At 51.5% G+C, this 23,016-nt stretch overlaps 1 protein-coding gene across 1 annotated transcript in view; it reads left to right on the top strand.

Moving 5' to 3' along the window:
* The window catches only part of Hmcn2 (hemicentin 2), a 155,259-nt gene that overhangs the window by 13,957 nt on the left and 118,286 nt on the right, over positions 1–23,016 (top strand). The window contains exons 2-8 of the mRNA XM_013355724.1: positions 5,825–5,895; positions 7,286–7,444; positions 8,139–8,261; positions 15,226–15,397; positions 16,151–16,257; positions 16,976–17,096; positions 19,501–19,764. Coding sequence (XP_013211178.1) covers positions 5,825–5,895; positions 7,286–7,444; positions 8,139–8,261; positions 15,226–15,397; positions 16,151–16,257; positions 16,976–17,096; positions 19,501–19,764 — 1,017 coding nt within the window. The remainder of the gene's footprint in view (positions 1–5,824; positions 5,896–7,285; positions 7,445–8,138; positions 8,262–15,225; positions 15,398–16,150; positions 16,258–16,975; positions 17,097–19,500; positions 19,765–23,016) is intronic.

Raw genomic sequence — 23,016 nt, 5'->3', positions numbered from 1 at the left:
GTCCTGGAACTAGCTCTTGTAGACCAGGCTGGTCTCAAACTCACAGAGATCCGCCTGCCTCTGCCTCCCGAGTGCTGGGATTAAAGGCGTGCGCCGCCACCACCCGGCCCTGGGACTGTGTTTATCACATCTGGCCTGCTATAGGACTTTGGGCTAAGTTGGTAGATGATATGCGGTGTTGTGCTAATTTGCACATGTCTGATTGTTGGCTAATTTAGAACCTTCCAGAGTCTCCCCTGTCTTTAGGTCTCTGGGGATGCTGCCATCCCTTGGTGAAGAGGTTTGGATGGCTACACTGAACTCATGCTGCTGTCTTCAGAACTGCTCATGGTTGGGGCAGTTTTTTTAGCATGCATGGGAGCTATGGGGCATATATGTGTAAGTGGGGGTCTTTACCACCCTGATTTTGTGATTACCTCCCCAGCCTGAGGAGCTTCAGGCCCTCATTCTGACCATCTTCCCTCCTTTAACACAAAGGTTTTACACCTTAACCCAGGAGTCCCCCCCTCTGCCTGGGGTTTTCTTCCCTTAGGCTGGAGGTCTTTTCCATGCTTAGCACAGGGGCCACTCCCTTAGCTTTGGGTTCTCACCCCTATAGCAGCAGGAGGGTCCTCATTCCTTTAGCCCACGGGTTCCCCCCACCTTAGCCAGGGGGTCCTCACTCCCTCAGTCTAGTTTAGTTCCAGCTCCCTCTCCGGAAGACTAGCCATCCGGGCACCTGTTGGGCATCAGCTACATCAGGCCGGTTCAGGCCGGCTCCTGTCATCCTGACGCAGAGTCATGTACTGGGAAAGCGAATCCTGAATGCATCCCGAGGACTAGACTGGTTCATGTCACGTCAGCAGCCAGGAGTGGGCCAGACAGTTCCTTGTCAAGGGGTTTTCCAGGCCTGAGTCTTTTCAGGGGCGAGAAGTTGGGAGGGGATAGAGGGAGAAGGGGTGGGGGCTGGGTACCTGGGAGGTATGTGCCAGTGGAAAGGGGTGATGGGCCTGATGGTGGAGGCCCCCAGAGGGGCTGGGGTGGGATCAGGCCAGCCTCCAAGGGTTAACCTTACTCTCTAAGGTTAGAAGGATTACCTCTGGCCAGGCAGATGCCAGTTTGCCATGGTCTTCAGTGCAGTCAGAAAAGCCCAGAGTGACACACTCCTGGTGTGAGTCATGGCAGTCAGTCCTGCAATGACATTGCTGAATTGAGGTGCCGTTGGGTGGAGAAGGATCAGGCAGGACTGGGAACAGCATCCTGGGGAGAGGGATAACAGAAGTAGAAGCTCTCAGGCCAGCAGGACCGTGGTCCAGCACACATCGAATGAACAGCAGCAGACGGAGCCAAGACCCACTGAGTAGTCAAGAAAAGAAGCCCTCACAGGGGCCTCTGAGGAGCTTCTGGACTCCTGCGGGGTGGAGGAGGCTCTGGGACCATTTTTGCTCTTTGGGTAGTGCCATCAGTTTGGTGGTCTTGTCTCATCAAGTCTGTCATTAGGGGTAGCTGCAAACAGGGTGTCATCTTGGCTCAGGCTCAGAAAATGGAATCCCAGCAACCTACTTGCCACATTCTCCAGCTCCTGCCTCTTTGGGATGGGACAACTGAGTTCTGGAGAGGGTGGGCATGATGGTGGCAGGGTAGGGGGTAGGGAGTTCTGTTGAGGTTATTGGGGGAGGTGTGTGTGTGTGTGTGTGTGTGTGTGTGTGTGTGTGTGTGTGTTGAGAACTCGCTACAGACTCAAATGCTGCTTGACTCTGGGGGAGGAAAGATCTGGAAAGAGTCCTCGATAAGAGGATGAGAGATTGTTACAGATGAACTCTGAGGGCCCAGCCACAGCCTGACTATTCCCACGGGGACTTACAGGGCCAGACAAGGGGCTGCTAAAGCACCTGGACTATCCCAACCCTGCATGTTCTACATATACCAGAGAATTCTGAGTTTGCTGCAGAGGGTGAGCCTGGGCCAGGCTTCTGGAACTCGTAGGCAGAATGGTTGAGGGAGTCACGGTCCCAGGCTTAATCATTCCCACGGCCAGCGTGCCCAGCTTTAAGGAGCTGCACGCTACCTCTGCCCAGCTGTTTGGCAAATGTCCTTCATCAGTCACGAACCTCCCTCCTCTCCAGGAGCAATGAGGCCCAGCAAGTGAGCACAGAGCATCTGCAGCCTCTAGCCTGCTTGACAGCCTGGAGCTGGGGTCAGAATGACCCAGATCCCAGCCCCATCTCTACTGATGCCTGCTCATAATTCCTTGCTCAGGTCACTCCCTGGACTCCAGTAGGTTTTATTGTGCTAGGGATGTGGGACAGTGTGTAGGGTGTTACCCAGCATTCACAAGGTCTTGAGTTCCACCCCGCCCTGAAAGAGCTGAGTGAGATGGTGTGCACCTGTATCCCAGCAGCTCAGGAGGTGGAAACAGCAGGGTCAGGAATCCAAGATCCTTAGTGGCTATATAAAGAGTTCAAGGGTAGCCTGGGCTACATGAGACTTTGTCTCAAAAAAAAATTCCACCTCTAACAACAATAGATTCATGCCTGTCAACATGACTGCCACAGCCTGTCCCACCCCAAAGCTGATTTATGGAAGCTTGAATTTTCCATGTGGTAATGTGGAGCCCAAGGGAGGGTTTAGGTCATGAGGCTGCACTCTCAGGAATGGGTTGGTAGTGTTTTTTTCTGGGCTGAGTTCTCCTGGGATGAGCCTACCCTCATGCTCTCCCGCCTGCTCACTTCCACTTCTGCCGTATGTGACTCCCAGAGCTCCCAGCAGGTGCTGTATTGGGCCTGTTACCCTTCGGAACTGTGAGCAGGAAACAACCTTTTTTTTTTTTTTTTTTTTTTTTTTTTAAAATCAAGTAGTGTCAGGGATTCTGTGACAGCATCAGGAAAATGAATTAGCACAAAGCAGCAGTAGCAGCCTCACCTGAGGCCCACTGTGTCAGGAAGGGACACCATTGGGATTTGTTTTTTGTCTAGAACCAGCTGTTAGGGAGAAAGAGGGACCCAGTAACCCACCACACCACACCACACACACACACACACACCACACACACACATACACATACACACACCACACACACACACACACACACACACACACACGTAACTCTCAGAGTGACAACTTGACACCCTGCTCTGTTTGGCCCTGTACTCAGTGTCCTGCTGGAAACGGTGTGGGAGCGGCCAGCCTGCCTGGTCTCCACAGGCAGTCTTCCCTGATGATGGGTGCCATGCTTCTCTGCCCCTCCCACAAGCAGCTTGTGGGTGAGCTCTGAGAACTCAGCCCCTTCCTAGTCGTATCCAGATGTTTGCTCTCTGGGGCAAGAGGAGGCCAGACAAGAGGCAGCTGCTTTGGGGTGACTTGGTCTCCCAAGGGAGACTGACAACTTAGGGTTTCTATTTCTGTGAAGAGACACCATGACCATAGCAACTCTTATAAAGGAAAACATTTAATTGGGGGAGCTGGCTTACAGTTTGCAGGTTCAGTCCATTATCATCGTGGTGGGACATGGTGGCATGCAGGCAGGCACGGTTCTGGAGAAGGAGCTGAGAACTCTACGTCTTTCAGGCAACAGGAAGTGGGCTGTCTCAGTGGGCGGTATATTGAGCATATATGAGACCTCAGTGTCTGCCTCCATAGTGACACTTCCTACAATAAAAACACACCTATCCCACAAGGCCACCCCTTCTAATAGTGCCACTCCCTTTGGGGGGCATTTTTTTTTTTCAAATCACCACAGACACCCTCTCTCACAGGATAGACTTTCCCAGAACCTGGGTGGTAGGAAGCTGAGCCTTAGATGTTGGATCCAGGATGCTCACCCTCCCACCCAGGGCTGCCCAGGTTATTATAATCTTGTTCCAGAACAGTGGTTACAAACAACTGGGACCGGAGCAACACAGTGGTTACGCGCACAGGATGCTCTTGCAGAGGAACCAGGCTTGACTCCCAGCACCACATGGTGGCTCACAGCTGTCTGTAATTCCAGCTCTAGGGGATCTGAGACCCTCTTCTGGCTTCTGCAGGCACCTGCACATGTGACACACACACACACACACACACACACACACACACGCACACACACACAGAGCGTACATACACATAAATAATAATGTCTTTAAGTGGACTGAGAAGATGCCACACATAGCACTGAGAAAGTGCGTGCTATGTAGTGTGAGGGCTGGAACTCGGGTTCCCAGCACCAAGGTAAAGGCCAGGTGAGTGGCAGCCCACCTGCAATCCCAAGACTCAGGAAACAGAGGGATTCCTGGAGCCATCTGGCTAGGCGAGCTGCATAGGGGAGCTCTGAGTTCTACAGAGATCTTACCTCAATATATAATGCAGAGAGCAATTGAGGAAGCCACCTAATGCCAGCTTCTGACCTCCACATACATGTATACAAATGAATAACCACACACAGGTGAGCATGCTTACACATGCATGCATACCATACACAGAAACAAAGGCAAAAAGAGAACATTATTTTTAAAAACCAAAGACATAAAACATTCAAAGAAAAAGAAAATCAGAAGAGGAGGTTTGAGTGGTGACTGACATTCAATCTTGCCATGTATACCAAAGGAAAAACCAAACCAAGGAAGGGAGGGTGATCATCCTTGACCCATCACCTCTTTCTCTATTTACCCGTCCATCATCCATCTCTCCATTCATCTGCTGTCTGTCTATCCAACCATGCATCCACGCATCTATTCATTATCTATCATCAGTCTATCTACCTATCTACCTATTTATCTCTCTCTCTTCCTTTCTATCATCTACCTATCTTCCTATCTACCTATCATCTATTTAGCTACCTATCTATCATCTGTCTGTCTGTGTCTATCTGTATTTTATTTTTTTAATGTCTGTATTTTAAATAGCCTAGACTATTATCTGGCACAGAAACAACCAGGGTCTGGGCAATGGTTCAGGGAACAAAATGTCCCTGCACAAGCATGACTTCCAAATCCACAGATAAAGAATGCATGAATCTCAGCTGTGCGCTCTCAAGGGGTGATGCACCTTAGAACCCACACTCCTCTCAGGGTCTAGACCACGGCCGTCCCCATAGCCGATCCCTCTGCCTTTTCCAGGCTCCTCTCCCACACGGGCAGCTTCTGTTCTGACACACTCCCGAGTTTGGCTTCTTTCTCATGCTTCTTCATGTGAGACTCACCCACACTCATACCTGGTAGTTTATCTGTTTCCTTGCTGAGTTTGGGAACTGGTTACAGTGGTCCCCATTATCGACAGCTTCGCTTTCCATGCTTCAGTTCCCAACAACCCACCAAGAGTCAAGAAAATTCTAGAAACCACTCCCTAGTTTTAGACATCTTACCATCCTGAGCAGAAGGATGGAGCCTCACACCACCATCCTCTGCCCTCCCCAGGAAGTGAGTCTTACGTTTTGCATACTGTCCACATCGTATCTGCTGCCTGCCTGTAAGTTTCTTTTTAGTTACTAGACTCATCACTCAACCAAGAAGCTCGTGTTCTCTCCTGAAGTTCCATCAGCCTTGGAGGGGCATCCCCCTGCTCCACATCCCCTCCCAGAGCCAGTGTGTGGATCTGCAGCTTTCCCCAGAGAGACGGACTTTCTGGGGAGCATCGAGCGAGCTTACTGCTTGTCCTGGGGTTGGCTGCTTGCTGTGCGTTCCAGAATGGAGGAGCTGTTTCCTGTTCTCTTTGCTTCTCCCAGCATCCCTTTCCTTTCGGGAGTAGGAATGGGCGAGATGGCAGAGTGGGGATTTCCTAGAGGAGGCTTGGGACCACTTTTGAAATGGGGAATGGATTTGCCCGTGGTCCTTTTGTGCTCTGTGAAACCCACCTGTGTCTCTTCCCACAGATATCGGCCCAGTGACCCTCACAGCAGACCCAGTGGTATTCCAGAGAGAACTGCGGGAACTCTATGTTCAGGTGGGCTGCCCGCCATCTTTATTTTTCTTCCTCTTCCATGGCAGAGCCAAGGAGTGTCCTCCTCCTTCCCTGCCTTGCCTCTCCCTCAACCCATAGCCCACACCTCGGGTTGGTTCTGGAAGTCTGTACCTCTTGGGCTCCTCTCCTCATCCTATGGAACGAACACCTCACAGAGCCCTGGTAGTGGTGCCGTTTTATGAATGAGTGAAGGGGAGAGACTGCTCCATTGAGGGTTTGTGTGGGGGCCTGAGGAACAGCTCAGTTCAGACCCCTAAGCCAGGTCTGAGCCTAGGTCATGTGTCCTCGGCCACCTGAATGTCTTTACCTCACAACACATCCGTGTCCAGCATCTGTCCTTTTCATGACCGCTGAGGCCACCAGCTTCTTGAGAACAGGGACTCCATAGATAGCTGGGTCCTCCGTAGCCTGGAGCAGGATCAAGAACACTAGGGGCTGAGGATGTCCTTCTGGGGTGAACGTGAGCTAAGAAGGTTGAGTTGTGGGGTTGGCAGCTGCAGCAGACTGGGCTTTAAACAGCGTGTGTTCTCACCCCACAATAGCTCCGGGCGCTGCTGGGCAGGGAGGGTGTGAGTAGAATGTGTCTCCCTCCTTGAGGGCCTGATGCCAGGGCAGGTGACAGAGAGGGTCTTTCTCCTTGCCTGGCCCTGCTCCACTCCAGTCTTTACCCCTAAAACCTTCGCTGGCACAGGTCTTTCTGAGCCTGTCCGCAGTTGCTCCCATTCAGCTTTCCCTGTCACGTGGTGGTAAAATGCTCGTGTGCGCACGTGTGTGTGTGTGTGTGTGTGTGTGTGTGTGTGTGTGTGTGTGTGCGCGTGCTCATTCTGTGAAATGCCGGCCATACAAACACGAAAATCTGATCTCAGATCCCCAGCACCAATGTGAAAAGCTGGGTGTGGTTGCTGACGCTCGTAATCTCAGCACGCGGAAGCACAGACAGGATCGCACAGAATCAGCGAGCTCCGTATTCAGCCAGAGATGTGTCTGAGAACACAAGGAAGGGTTAGAAGAGGGTGGGCGACATTGGCCTGTGGCCTCCACACACACTGCATGCATGTCTATGAACATCCCCACACCCTCATGCACACACAAGAACACATATACCAACGCCACACATTTGCACACTCGTATAAGGCTTGCCCATGCCTTGACTGCTCTACCCCCAGATTCCATACCTTCTACAGGGTGGGGCTGTCACTCACTCATGTCACTCGTCTAAAGTCACAACAGGGCAGGTGCTGGGAGGGACAGAGACCACAGCCTGACCCGGCGAGCCACACTGAGGTGGTCTGAGGCGATTCCCGACTCCCACCCATCTTAGACGTTTGTAGACGGGGTAGGTGGCAGCAGCTGATGCACTTCAACCCTCCAGGGAGGCGGTGACTGCCCAGAGATGAGCGTGGGTGCCATCAAGGCTGCCGTGGAGGTTGCCAACCCTGGGTCCTTCATCTATGTCTTCTCTGATGCACGTGCCAAGGATTACCACAAGAAGAACGAGCTTCTGCAGCTCCTGCAGCTGAAGCAGTCACAGGTGAAAGCCCAGCTTTAGGGACGGGATGGGATGGGCAGCCGTGCAGGAGGCCAGAGGAGAGAGTGTGAGGGCGGAGAGCAGGCAGGCTACCCTCCTGCAGCTCCAGAGCCCAGCCCTGCCATCCGGTCTCAGCAGTGCCTCTCTAAAGGCGAGGCTGCAGCTCTGGGCCTGTGGGCTCTCACCTCCTGGTGAGGCTTGTGCTTGGTGCAGACCCCACCCCTTCCTCCTTCCATAGCCCACCAGAGTCTGGGCAATGCTTCTCCTACCCTCATCCTCGGCCCTAGTCCTTGCAGCTCATGTCCCCTTGTTCTTGTGTCAGGGCTCAGAAGACAGGTTGGGGCTTCTGCCTCTTGCTTTTGTACCAGTGGCTGGGGGAGGGGAGCAGGGTCAGTCTGCTCTTGGGGAAAACCTCCAAGTTTAGGATGACATCACTGCTCTCTGGTCTAGAATATTCTAGAGTTCTTCAGGGCTTTCCTCACAGTAGCCCCCAGGGGCCGCTCCAAGAGGAGTCTACTCCTGTCCCTTTTCTGTCACATGAGACACCTGCTGTGTCAGTGGCTGTGTGAGCACTGGGCCCTGTGTCAGCTCCTGGTCCCCACCCACAGGACACTGTCATCACTCCCATGTCTCCCATGGTCAGGTTCCTGCCTCCCCTGTACAGTAGGAAGCCCAGGCTCATTTGCCCGTCTTCCAGGTGGTCTTTGTGCTGACGGGGGACTGTGGTGACCGCACCCATCCTGGCTACTTGGCCTACGAGGAGATTGCGTCCACCAGCTCCGGACAGGTGTTCCAGCTGGACAAGCAGCAGGTGGCAGAGGTGAGCCGTTACAGACTGTTTCTTCTGAGCCCGCTGCCCCGTGGGTGAGGGTGTTGGGTCTTGCTTGGTGATGTACACATGAGCTTTGCCTGGCGGTTGTCACTGGGGGGTCCTGAGTGCCCACCTCCAGGCTCTGCATCATCTCATTGAGTGTCCGAGCCCCCAGGCACTCTGGGGGAGCACTCTGAAATAGAGCCTGAGACTTGGAGCAGCACCTGGGGTGCTGCCTGTGTCCCACAGCAGAGCCAGAATTTGACACAATCTGGTGTGACTGTAAGGTTGGTTCAGACTGTCCCAGAATCTGGGGCACGAGAACCTCAGATTGGGTCTGAGATCCTGGAGATTTGCTTTAACTCCGTTAGGGTTTGACTTCCAGATTCACTAAGCCCAGAGGACACCAGGTTTCTGTGTTCCTGTCCTGCTCCCTGGCCAAATGACAGCTGTCTCCTCTTCAAAGCTCTCTTCCCTCTCCTGTGTCCATCCTTCTCAGCAGCACAGGCCTGAGCCACCCTCTCTGGCTGAACCAAAAAGCCTGGCTCAGTGCTGCGAATCCTCCAGTGTTAGCTGATTTCAAATCGTGGTCATGGAGTCACAGGGCAGAGCGAGAAGTGTTGCTCAATACTGACGCCCAGGTTTCCTGAGCCTGTACGGAAGGACCCCTGCATAACACAGGACACTACACCAAATCCGACCTGTATGTCCCTCCTGTTGTCCCCTGCCCAGAACCTCTGCCTGTGTTTCCTCTTGCCCACCCCTCAGAGCCCAGCCAGCCTCTCTCCTGCTCTTCTGGCCCCAGGGCTTTTGTTCAAGCTTCCGTTTCTCAGCTCCTCAGCCCAGGATAGATGCACCTTCCCAGGAAACCAGCCTCCCCTCCCTGCCGAGGTCAAATCTCTTTCCACACCCCTTCCCACTCACGCGGTGCTGCTGTACATAATTGTCATTTTGTGCTTGGGTTATTATTCAATGCTACTAGACTGAGTGCTCTCAGGACTGGGCCGTGCAGGGCACTTCAGGCAGACACTCAAGAGGGGTAACGGGTGCCACCGGGAAGTAACTGGGGACAGAGCGCTTGGGATCCTGTGCCTGCTGCTCTGGGAAGGGAGGTATCTCGGAGGCAGCCAGTGGCCTCCAGGATGGGTTTTGCGAGCTGTGTATTTATGAACTGAGAGGATTGGTCTCTGGGGCCGTGTTTAGATTAGCGTGCCTCGGCTCCCTGTTGACAGATGGCGTTTATGCATCTCTGTGACACAACAGGCTTTCGTTGCTGGCTCGTCAGCCTCTCCTGGCACCCGGCCCCACGTGAGGGCGGGAGGCACTTCAGAGTGGAGGGACAGCTTCATCCCTGCTTTTAGGGGAGACACTTCCTCCCTTCCAGAGACAACCTAGACAGAGGCAAGGCAAGTTGCTCAGGACAGCTTGCCAGGGCCCCGTCTCCAGGCACCCCAGGCGAGCCCATCAGCTCTTTACTGTGGTAGTCTCACTTGGTAGGACCCCTGACAGCTGGGTTGGGCTTCGCATGATGGCACGGATGCTCCTGGGCATGGAGAGCTTCATGACTTGGATCTGGATCTTTCTAGATGCGCTCAGACACTTAGAAAGCCTGGGAAAGTGGCTGGGACAGCCAAGGCTCTGGTTATTCCCCAGGGAAGCCAGTCCAGTGGGGCTGGCTGGGAGAAGTCTTTCAGATTCCTGAGGAGGCATATGAAGCAAACAACATACTCTCTAGGCAGCAAGATCGATATATGCTGCACACTCCATTGTGGTTATTTATTAAGCACCTGCTGTATGCACTGTCAAGGAGTATGCAGCCAATCCTAACAAGAGGATCTCTGTCCTGGGGCACTTGGCGTGTTCTGGTTGTAAACTTGGCCTCCCAGGCTGAAGGAGCCCCCTTTTTGGGTTTATTCCACAGTATACGGGGGCAGGATCGAAGAATCTCTGCACCGGCAAGGCAACTTAGGACTCTGATCATCCTGGCACAGTGGGTGACCATAAGTGGAGACAAGCACTGTGACACTGGGTTTGTCCTAGGGTGTTGGTGTATGTGACTATGTGTATCCAGGTGTGAATTTGCGCATCTGGAGACTGGGGTCAGCCCTGGGCAGCTTCCCTAGTTGCTCTCACTTGACTTTCTGGGTCACGATATTTCACTAAAGCGAAACTAAGCAGGGCAGCTGGGCTTGCGTGTCTGCGCACCTCCCACACTGAGCTGGGTTACAGGCATGTGCTCATGCTCCCGGCTTTGTGTGGTTCCCAGAGTCTGAACACAGGTTCTCAAACATGCACATCATGCACGATTAGCTACTGAGCCCAAGGTGGGCATTTCTTAAAGTCAAGCTTTGGGTAGGACCATGACATCCTGTGTGTGGCATCATAGGCTTTGCCCAGCCCTCATTCTCCTACAGGTGATGATGATGCAGGAAGATGACAGGGAACATAAAGGGACAGAAGAGCTGGATGCACCCCATTGTCTTGCCTGGGAATCACCCTGTGATTCCCAGGAGAGCCCTAAGCTTCCCCCACCCCATGGCTCACTGGTCGTCCCCCTCTCCCCACAACCTGCTCTTCACCTTAGCCTGCTCTGTGGGTTGAGACACATCTCTTGTTTGGCAGCAGCAACTACACCTGACAAATGACCCAGATTCTGCAAGTCCCTGATACGAGAGGTGGCTTGCTTTCTACAACAGTGGGAGGGAGGAAGTGGTTCTGACGGGTGGAGCAGGAGGGGCCAGCGATGAGCTCATCCCCAACCCTTCTCAGCAGCATTCAGGGGAGTGGAGAGGTTGAGACCTGGGCTGCTGGGGCAAGACAAGGGTTGTAGCAGATCACAGGTCTGTCACCTTCAGGAGACCTTAAGTCCTGTCCTTAGCCCCATGCAGTAGGATACTATCTGCTCTCTCCCTTGCACTTGGTAGCGCTGATGGAGTGGTATCCAGGGTGAACAGAGAGTGCTGGGCATGGTCTTGGGCACAGGTGACCATAGCTGAACTCCCCCAGGCTTCTGGGTGGGGATGGAGGTTTCTCCCTTCCCCTACTCCACTAAAGCCCCTTGAAGAATAGGGGTACACTCTTAAGAGTGTCCTCAGCAGGGTAGAGCTGGGTAGAGAATCTGGGATACACAACTGTCAAGAGGCAGAGCCTTGGGGCTGGGTGGGTGCTCCTGTGACTCCAGGCCGAAGCCTCAGTTTCCCCATCTGTAGCTGTGAGCCCCATTCCTCTTCCTAGCCCCTCAGCTTCTTCAGCTGTCCTGGCTGTTAAGCGCCCTGGCAGTGCCTCTGGGATGATTTATCAGCCATGAAGGGCCCAGAAGCAGTCATCTGGCAGAGTGTAACAAGGCCAGATTCTTTCCTTCCTTCTCCATCAGCACCCAACCTCAGGCCAGCACATGGCTGACTCCCAGGCCCCACCCCACAGACATCTGGAAGCCATCATACTCGCCAAATAAACACTGTGCTTGCTTAATGAAGGCGTTCTGCTCGGAAGACTCCCCGATTCCGCTCTGGAGCCCTGGGAGCATGACTAGGTCCAGAAGGCCTTGACCCTCCGTCTGGCCCTACAAGGTGGTCTGCATTTGCTGTGAACACGGGAGTCACACCCCCTCAACCCTAGGCAAGCTGCCTCATACTGGGGTCATTAGGGTGCCGTCCATGTCCCAGGCCTCTTTGTGGCTTGGTAGCCTGAATTGCTGGGCATCTTCTCTCCACCCAGAACATTCTAGAGCAGCTTGCAGTAGCCCTGGCAGAATAGTAGCTGATGCAACTTGTCTGGGTGCTTGCTGCCTGGGACAGCTTTTCGGGGTTGACATCCTCTGCCCCTACGGTGTGACCTGAGGAACAGGCAGTGGGCACGGAGTTGCTCCTTCAACATCTGGCTGTCTCATCCTGACTTCGCTGATCTTTTGGCGCTGTCTTCCTTCCTCCCCCACTTAGACAAGGAACCCTGTGCTAGTCCAGCAGCCAAGACAGGTTGAGCCTTTTCAAGAGACACATTTCCCAGAACACCAGACAAAGGCAGGAGAATGAAGCCGCTCCAAATATGGGAAGAAGGGGAAATGCTGAATTCTTATCCTGTGATAACTGAGGTCTCAAGGCACATGCTTGAACTCAGTCTCTGTAAAACACACTCATCCCCAAAATCTCAGGCAGATCTTCCACGTCCCTTCCCTTCTGTGAAGGCTACACAGTAGGCAGAACAGAATTGCCAGTTAGGGCCAGAAAGGCCTTCAGGTAGCACACCAGCCACTATTTTCCAGTCTCAGATCTGTGGCAGACATTGCTAATCAATCACAGAGCTTTTTTTCTCCTTCAGGCAGCGGTCCAGGAAGGCATTTATAGTCAACTGACATTGGCAGACATCACGCCCAGGTGTGTGATAGACTCATCACATCATTAGCATTTTTAAATGGCTTTCAAGCTAGGTGTGGTAGCAAACTGGAGGCAGAGGTAGGCAAATCTCTGGGAGTTCAAGGTCAACCTGATCTAAGTGACTTCCAGGACAGGCAGGGATGTTACCCAGAGAAAGCCTGTTTCAAAAACCAACCAACAAACAAATAAATAAACAAAATTTAAAAATAAAATGACTTTTATATTTTAAAATTGCTATGAATGGCAGGTCATGATAGCACAGGCCTTTAATCCTAGTACTTGGAGATAAAGGGAGTAGATCTCTGTGAGTATGGGGCCAACCTGGTCTACACAATAAATTCTAGACCAGCTAGGGCTACCCAGACCCTGTCTCAAAAATCAAGCAAATGACCTCCCTTAAGTTTCACAGCCACCAGCAATTCAGCACTTGCTTGCATTTCTCCCTTCCTTATCTCTCTGGATTCTGCTGGCTCATGAGACTTAATCCATAAGTAATTTATAGTTAATTATTTTTTATTTTGGCTGCTGTGATTGGAACCCAGCGTCTCATGTGTGCTGTGAAATGCTTCTCACTTGAAGCTTACTGTCAGTCCCCCACAGTACCCCATAGCCTAGATTGTTCTGATAGAGTTAATGAACTTTATTACTGTGATCTCATATCAAATCCTTGCTTGATTTCCCCCCATTTGATTTCAAAACATCTTTTTTTTAAAAATATCTTTTCTTTTGCATGCATGTGTATGTACATTCGAGGGCACATATGATGTGCACGTGGCAGGATGAATTGACATCACGTATGTACTTCGCCACTCTCCACTGTGTTTATTGATGCAGGGTCTCTCTCTGACCATGCTGAAAATTCCCAGGTTGGGCTAGTCTAGCTAGCCAGCTTGGTCTAGGGATCCAGGATGGCAGGTGGGCTGCCACGCCCACTCAGCTTTTTATCTGGGTGCCTGCCATCTGAACACTGGTCCTTATGCTTGCATAGTGATTTATCTGCCAAGTCATCTTCCCAGCCCCTCTCGATGTTTCTCTGGTTTTAATTATTGCTGCCTGCCCCTCTTGGTTCTCGTGACTATTACGTCCTCTCGAATCTGGAGCCATCCACGCCTTTTTGTGACACCGGTTGAAGAGGCTCTGTCTCATGTTCTAAATTCTAGTCTGTCCCATGGTGTCACCCACATCTCTCCTGGCTTTTTACTGCTGCCCTGACTTTGTCCCAAGGTCTGGGTAGGTGGTGGTTGGTGTGTGTGGAGGGGTGTCTTGGGGTTGGTGTTGTGACTTCTTCCTGATGGATGTCTTCAAGAGACAAACAGCTGGTCTTTCTGTAGCCGATGACAAATTGTGTCACTGGTTACAATGGTGGCAGGCAGCCGTGTATGGCGAGGCCATGTCTCCACACCCCACACTGACTTCAGTGACTGTGGGGTGACACCCTGGCTCTGTGTGGATATTTAGTCTCCATCAATCTTACACTCTTTGCTTTTAACATCCAAAGAAGATCCTTGCCTGAAACAATTATTTCATTAGTAGTTGTAAGATGATGGTTTCCTAATTGCATCATTCCTTCCACATTTAGCAGATGGCATTTTTCCAAAACGGTCCTCGAGAAGGACGCTTTGGCCTCTGAACATCATTCCTGTTGAACGCAGAAGTTACATTCAGTGTTTTTCCTTGAATTGGTGTAGTACAAGGAAATTTTTTTCAGTGCTAGGGATCAAACTCAGAGCTTCCTGCACCCTAGGCAAGCGCTCCCCACAGTGACTCCCAGTCACACACTGCAGATTTTTAGCTTAGCATATTTGATCGACTAAGGGTTTATCCTGGTTATATGATCTGCAACTTGTGAGGAGCCTGTAGCTCCAGGAACCACACAGCATGGAGATTCCATACCTAGCTGCCCAGTGTGCACCAGCAGCTTCCTCGTGGGGGTTACAGATGAGAGGCAGAAGCCTGTCCTCCAGAAGCCTGTTTGGCTTTTGGAACCTATTCCCCATGCAGGGATGCCTCTCCCAGCTTTGATGCAGGGGGAGGAGCTTGGTCTTGCCTCGATGAGATATACCATAGTTTGTTGACTCCCATGGGAGGCTGCCCCTTTCTGAACAGAGGAGGAGTGGCAGGGGGAAGGAAGAGAGGAGGGAGGGGAAACTGAAGTTGGTCTGTAAAATAAATAAAAAATTTTAATAGAAGGAGAAGGAGAAAAAAGAGGAGGAGGAGGAGGAGGAGGAGGAGGAGGAAAAGAAAAAGAAGAAGAGGAAGAAGAAGAAGAAGAAGAAGAAGAAGAAGAAGAAGAAGAAGAAGAAGAAGAAGAAGAAGAAGAAGAAGAAAGTCTGTGCCTGCACCTCTCAGCTCTGAGTCACCTGTGTCAATATACAGGCTTCGTTTGGAGCCATGCATGCCAAGAGGGGAGAAGAGCCAATCAGGCCTAGTGTAGGACAGTGGCGATCCGTGGCCTTGGACACTGAACAGATTGTTACCCCCAAATCCACAGGGAGTGCGTGGATTTTGCATATAGCAGAAGCTGGTTAGAGCTGTATTAGGTGACCAGACATGTCAAAGCCTGGGCACACCCCCTAGTTCAACTTCTGTACCTTTCTTAGGTGCTAAAGTGGGTGGAGTCAGCAATCCAGGCCTCCAAAGTACACCTGCTATCTGCAGACCATGAGGAGGAAGGGGAGCACACGTGGAGAATCCCTTTTGACCCCAGCCTGAAGGAGGTCACCATCTCACTGAGCGGGCCAGGGCCTGAGATCGAAGTCCGGGATCCACTGGGTAGGTGCTCCTGGCCTAACCCCCTCTTTGGATCCAAGACCGAGCTGGAAGCCCAGGATGAGATGAAAAGAGGCCACGGGAGGAGGGGGTTGGAGAAATGGCTCAGTCAATTAAGTGTCAGCTCACAAACATGAGGACCTGAGTTTGGATACTCAGCACCCATGTTAAAATTGTGTGTGGCAGCCATACCATTAACTTCAGCACTGAGGGGTGGAGACAAGGGGTCCCTGAGCTCCCTGGTCAGCCAATGGTTGAGCTCCAAGTGTAGCTAGAGACCCTGTCCCAGAAAAAGAAAATGAGCCAGTGAGATGATTCAGTGGGTGAAGGTGCTGCCAATCCTGAAGACCTGAATTCCATCCCTGGCTCCCACTTGGTGAGAGGAGGAAACTTACATATGTACATATGCAATGCATATATGCTCTCACATGCATACATACCCCACAGATACATACTGCACATACGCCCGTACCCTACAAAGAGGCAATGGTGGCAAGGGGCTCATACTCAAGGATACAGAAATTAGGGAGGAGTGAGGGGACGCCAAGTGGAGCAGAGAGGTGTCCCTGCAGATGAAGAAGCTGGAAGGCTGGTGGCAACTGACCAATGAGGACTTACAACAATGGCAATCTTCTTGTCAGTCCCAAGGACACTTGAGGCTGGTGTTGGTGGGCTGTGGGGTCCCGGAGACAGGGTGGGGAATCTGGGGACCCTTGGAAAAGAGAGAAGACTGGGTGACACCTGATGCTTCCACAGGAAGGGTCCTGCAGACAGATGAAGGTCTCAATGTACTCCTCAACATTCCGGACTCAGCTAAGGTCGTAGCCTTTAAGCCTGAGCACCCTGGGCTGTGGGCCATCAAGGTAGGGACACGCCAACAGGGGAATTTCAGGCAGAGAGCCTGGGATGTGTGGGCAGTGGTGTGGGTCTAGCAATAGGAGTGAGTGCAGGGTCAAAAGCCAAGGAACAACCTGATTTTCAGTTGTGAGGGCATGGAGTACTTTGGGATGACATTCAGAAAGGCCAAGAAAGAAACTGGCGCATGACTCAGACTCCTGTCCTGGGTAGGGAGGGTAAACGGAGCAAGGGTGACTTTGGGAGATACAACTAAGAGAGACAGAGCTGACAGGAGACTGTTGTATCTGGAAGATGCTGGAAGCCAGGCAAGAGACAAGCATGACCTGTTGGAGGAGCGGGAACTCCTGATGATTGACTAGACTATGGGGTGCGGGGCATTGTGAGAGGCATTGTGGTGACGGCTGCAGGTGAAGACTGTGCTGACCACCTGATGCTCCAGATCTGCCTGTATCTGAGACCAGAGCCTCCAGGGAAGGTGTGGTAGGAGGATAGATAAGCAGGAGAACAGGCAGAGTCTGCAGGAGTTAGGAGAGAGCAGAAAGAGAAGCCTCCAGAAGGAGAGTGGGTCAACCGGACTTTTATGTCTTTGGAGAGCAGGTACCTTGCCCATGTGTTTACAAAGGTTAGAAAGCTATAGCTACAGGCTATAGCTTTACTAACCATGGCCAGTGGCATCTGAGGCCTGATGCTCTGGTGACATGGGTTGGTGGGGACCTGCTCTAGGTGTACAGCAGTGGCCGCCACTCAGTGAGAATATCAGGCATCAGTAACATCAACTTCCGAGCCGGCTTCTCCATGCAGCCCTCTCTGGACCTCAACCACACCATCGAATGGCCTTTGCAAGGTACCTGCCCTGGGCTCTGAGGAAGGTAATGGCTTTGGGAGGTGGTGGGAGGATCAAGGCAGGCTACCTGTGAGCCACAGGGACTGCCGAATGAGTCCTGCTGAGCTATTGTTCCAGACCACAGGGTGACAAACCAACTCTGAGCCAGCTTCCTCTCCATCAGCCCAGGAGGTGACATTTACCTTCCCAGCATCCTTCCAGCCACCAAAGCGGTCCTGAAGATTCCCCCCCCCCTTTTTTTTTACTGAGCCATGCTTCTCCTGCCTTTTTTATTTTCCTGTGTGTATATGTGTTCAAGTATGTTTGGGTACATGTGTGTATGTGTGCACATGTGTGTATGAAGGTCAGAGGATTTCCTCTGAGGTCATTCCTCAGGCACTGGCCGCCAATTGTTTTTATTTGTTTTATTTTAAAATTTCATCTGTATGGGTGTTTTGCCTGCATATATGTGCACCATGTGTATGCAGTGCCCACGGAACCCAAAAGAAGACACCGGTTTCTCTGGAACTGGAGTTACAGGCAGTTATGAGCTACTATGTGGGTGCTGAGAATTAAACCTGGGTCCTCTGGAAGAGCAGCCTGAGCTCTTAACTTCTAAGTCCCCTCTCCAGTCCCCAGCCATCAATTTTTTTTTAAGATTTATTTATTATGTATTTAACATTCTGCCTCCATGTATGCCTGCAGGCCAGAAGAGGGCACCAGATCTCATTATAGATGGCTGTGAGCCACCATGTGGTTGCTCGAAATTGAACTCAGGACCTCTGGAAGAGCAGCCACTGTTCTTAACCTCTGAGCCATCTCTCCAGCCCCAATCAATTTTTTTTTGAAACGGGTCTTTCACTGCCTCGAGTTCATCAAGTAGGCTAGTTTAGCTGTCCCTCGGGCACTAGGAATCTACCTGTCTAGCTCTACCTCCCCAGAACTAGGATTGTGGGCACCACTATTCCCAGTGGCCTCTGGGTGTTGAACGCAGGTGCTCATCATGGTAAGGTGAACATTTTACCTTTTCTCTTATTTTTTCTTCAGTGAAGCCTGTATGGCTATATCCTTTTTCTTCAGACATCTTGTCTGCGCCCTGCTAATTCAGAGGAGGGGCAGGTGCCAGTGAGCTGCCTGCTTATCAAAAGTGTCTTGGTGATCATATGGAGGAGGCTGGAATGGGGGGGGGATGTGAAATTGGAGGTCATGGTCCCTCACTGGCGTGTGATGAGCCTGGGGCTTCATTTGGTATTTACATTGTAGAAATAAAGCAAGGAAAGTAAAGAAACTGAAGCCCTTCCAACAAGCTAGTTGAGAAAGGATACTCTAAGCAAGACCCAGTGGCACAGGCTTATAATCCAGCTACCCAAGACCCAAAGTCAGGAGGATTGCAAACTCAAGGCTTGCTGGGAAACTTGGCAGGACCATGACTTAAAATAAAAAGTAAAGAAGTGGGCCAGAGAGATGGCTCAGTGGATAAAGACCTCACAACCCGAGTTCAGTCCCTGGTAGCTACCCTGTGGAAGGAGAGAACCAACCCCCACAGGTTGTTCTCTGACCACGTGTGCTGTAGTGTGTATGTGTGCATGCATGCTTGGCTTTCCCCGGAATTCACATGTAGAGTCTTCTGTGCCATATGCAGACTTCATGATTCTTTAAAAGCCATTTTAACTGTGTGAAAAGGAGGAGACACATACAAAGTTAAAAAAAAATAAGGCTAGGAATATAGTTTAGTGGTGAAACACTTGCAGTGTGTCTGCCAGGCTTTGGATTAATCACCAGGACTTCAAGGAGGATGTGTAGGATGAAGAAGAGGGCGGAGGAAGAAACTGGGAATGTTAATGAGTGCTTGGCCTTAGGCTCTATGATGGGAATATTAGGACTTGGGGAGTCTGTGGCTAACTGAACATTAGATGCCTGGACTAGAGCAAGCAGCTACCACATGCCATGAGCTGACTACAGGAGACCATTCCTACACACCAGTGATTGACCTGGAGGGGCTTCTACATACTGCTGGCTGAATGATGTAGCCCCCGACCCCATGCTTACAGACTCGACTTTCCCAGGAACTCACGTTTAGATTCTTCCATTCATGTGCAGACTCGGTGTTTCTTTAAAAGCCATTGTAACTGAAAGGGGAAGAGGCCTGACCCAACTCCCAAATAAACTAAGGAAAATGGTGAAAGCTCGGTCCAGGTCTGTGCTTCCGGGTTTAGAAGCAGGGGATACAGCTAATGCAGGCAGGGTGGAGAGGCAGCGGTTGTTTCAGGACCACGGACAGCGTCACGGGGGCTCGTCCTTCATTATCCCACCTACAGCCTAAGCTCGCTCAGGGAGGATGCAGAGTGGGTGAAGGAGGGCCAAGAAGGCTTGGTCCTGCTCACAGTCCCAGAGCCCAGTGCTCATCCCCTCTCTCTCCTTGCAGGCGTACCCATCTCCCTGGTGATCAACTCTACGGGCCTGCAGGCACCTGGTCACCTTGAATCTGTGGAACTCTCACACAGCTCAGGGAAGTCTCTCCTCACTCTGCCCACACAGTTTCTCTCCAATGGCTCCACCCACCAGCTGTGGGCTGGGCCACCCTTCCATGTACCAAAGGAGCGCTTTTATCTCAAGGTGAAGGGCCAAGACCACGAGGGAAATCCCCTCCTCCGTGTCTCTGGAGTTTCTTACAGTGGAGTAGCCCCAGGTGAGTGCCGTGTCTTCCTGGAAGCATTTCCTGGCTAGATTAGTTTGGCAAAGCTTCTATGGCCAGCTATTCCCTGTTAGGTGTCATGACAAATCCCGGCATGATCCAGACATCACCTTAGCTTGAAGATTTAGAACAAAGCCATCCATACACCTACTCACTCACCTTCCTTCTCATCTGCACACCCTCCTGCCCATCCGCCCCCCCCGCGCACACACCTACCCATCTAGCCACCCACTTAGCAATCTTCCCATCTATATATTCATCAGCAGCTCACTCATCCATGCATTCACATCTGCAGTCCATCCACCCACCCATCCATCTACCCATCCATTTATCTATCCACGTGTGTTTATCCCAGCGTCCATCTGCCCACCTTGCTACATCCAACCAACAATATCCACTGATTTACCCACCCGTCATTTAGCTCCTTATCTATCTTTAATTTTATCCACCCACCGACCATTTAACCCTTTCATCCTCTCACCCTTATAGTCATCCAACCACCCATCCATCATCCATCCAATATCCAACCATCCATCCATCATCCATCCATCCATCCATCCATCCATCATCCATCCATCCATCATCCATCCATCCATCATCCATCCATCATCCATCCATCATCCATCCATCCATCATCCATCCATCATCCATCCATCCATCATCCATCCATCCATCATCCATCCAATATCCATCCATCCATCCAATATCCATCCATCCATCATCCATCCAATATCCATCCATCCATCCATCCATCATCCATCCATCCATCATCCATCCATCCATCCATCCATCATCCATCCATTATCCATCCATCCATCCATCCATCATCCATCCATCCAATATCCATCCATCCATCATCCATCCATCCAATATCCATCCATCCATCCATCCATCCATCCATCCAATATCCATCCATCCATCCATCCATCCATCTATCTATCCATCCATCCATCCATCTATCTATCCATCCATCCATCATCTATCCATCCATCCATCATCCATCCATCCAATATCCATCCATCATCCATCCATCCATTCATCATCCATCCATTATCCATCCATCCATCCATCCATCCATCCATCCATCCATCCATCCATCCATCCATTTTTCATTCATTTATTTGTTCTGAGGCCCCAAAGCTAAGCACAAGCCATGGTGCAGGGAAGTGTGGGCCCAGCATTTGCCAAGACTGGCCCATTGCCCACTGGTAGCAGTCCTGAGGTGTATGGAATGTCCCACTTAAAAGTGGACAGAGGGACTGCCCTTCACTGAGCACTCCCACAGGGAAGTTCTAGGGGGTCATAGGAGACAGAGTTGTCCCAAGGACTTCAGCATCCAGTGTGCCCAGAGCTATACAGGGGTGCCTGAGACCACACTCAGCAGCAGCTGATGCCACTATGTTGCTATACTGGCTCCCATATGTATGGATTTTTTTGGTCTCTGTGCCAGGAGAAAGTCTTGGATTTCCCAGCTTCACCTCTGCTCCTGGCAGGGGCACCTCGTTTTCTGGGCCACCTGACCTCATTGCCAGACCCTGTTACCATCCTTGGGCCCACTGTCTCCCTTCCCCTGGAAGTGACATGCATTCCACACTTCTTTGTGGGGTAGTCCCCCATCCCTTTCCAATAAGGGTGCAGGGAGAACAGGAAGGAGGGCAGGAGGGCAGGCAGGTGGGAGGGCAGGAGGGCAGGCAGGAGGACAGGCCAGCTCTTGAGGCTATGCATAATGTCCACCAAGGGCAATTCTTGAAGACCTCTGGCTGAGACACCTCTTCTTCTTTCCTGACTCTGGCCTCAGGGCATCTTGGCCTCTGCACCATGATGCTATTCCCCCGAGCCTCTGTGATTTGCCTTTAAAGCCTGAGGGGAAGATTTCTGTAGAGATTTCATCACTGGAGACCTGTCTCCTCTGTCCTCTTAGATAGAACCAGGGACCTGAGACGCAGCTGTGGGCTTTGTCTCCATTGCCCACTCCAATGGGAACAGGCAGGGTTGGACCAGGATAGTTTTTGCCTCCCTGCTTTTCAGAGCAGGGGAGGCTAGGATTTGTCTCAGAGCAGGTTGGCTCTGGGTTTGAAGGTGTGTGGTAGGTCTCAGGTGCCTGGGCCCTTTCTGCTCAAAAGAGGGGTAACCAAGCTGTCTGGAAGAGGCGTCCAGATTGCGGGGGTGAGTAGCGGCTGCACACGCAGCTGAGGATGTGGCTGGAAGCCTGACACCCCTCTCCCTGGGGATGTGGCAGACAGCCCAGGGCATGATGTCACCCGCCATGCTCCCCGCCCCCAGGCTGGCCTCTGAGGCCGTCTGGTGCATTGTCTCAGCCCTGGAGCATCTTACTGGGCTCCTGTCCCCTCTGGCTGGGGTGCAAAGAAGGCAGCCGCATGGACTGAGCCCTTGCCAGCACTGTGGGCTGCAGCTGACCCTGCTGGGGACTTTCTCAGAGGCCTCCTAAAAACAACACAGGGGAAGAGATTGTTGATTCCCAGATGAGGGTCAGGTGAGGAGGCCAGTAGTGTCCAACAGAGGCCCCGAAGGGCTCATCACAAACTGTGAGAGTTTCCTTGAAGTTTTTTGCTTTATCTCAAAAATGCTGCAAATGTCACATCTCCAGCCATCTTCCCACTGGGCTTGTTTTTCACTGGACAAGTGCGGGTGAACTGGAGCCTCTAAAGAAGAGCCCATTGCATAGCTCCACCCACACAATGGGTAGTGTCTGACCTCAGAGCTGGTCCCAGGCAGGTCTCTCTGCTAACTGGCTTCCTCAGAAGCCATGGTGAGGTTGTTCCCACTGACAGTTGTTGCCAGTTACTCATAACAGGGCCATCATCACCCCAGTTTTATGGCATCTTATTGATGATACCAAGTAGAGCCCATCTTGAAACTAATTTGGTTTACAGTCTCTTAACCTTTGCTCAAAACTTTAAAGACATTTTCTTAGCATGTGTTTATTAGTACTATGTTCTACTGGGTTTTGTGATGTCATTTCATACACCCATAATGTAGTTCGGTAACGCTGGCATCCCCATCCCTCTCTCTCTCCCCACTTCCACCGGCCCCTCCCGACTACTTCCTATTTGGCTTCAGGTCTCTTTTGGACAACTTGATGAGTTTTCCTGGGGTTGCTTATGGGAACACGAGTGAGGGTTTATTTATATGGACATGGGCATTTTACCAATGTCTACACATGGAAGAAAATGGTTCCTTTTCATTCACTGACCATTAACTGTGTATAAGTCCTCACAGAGGAAA

The sequence above is a fragment of the Microtus ochrogaster genome, chromosome 4 (assembly GCF_000317375.1).
Source record: "Microtus ochrogaster isolate Prairie Vole_2 chromosome 4, MicOch1.0, whole genome shotgun sequence".
NCBI lineage: Eukaryota > Metazoa > Chordata > Mammalia > Rodentia > Cricetidae > Microtus > Microtus ochrogaster.
This window is presented reverse-complemented; position numbering and strand designations above follow the sequence as displayed.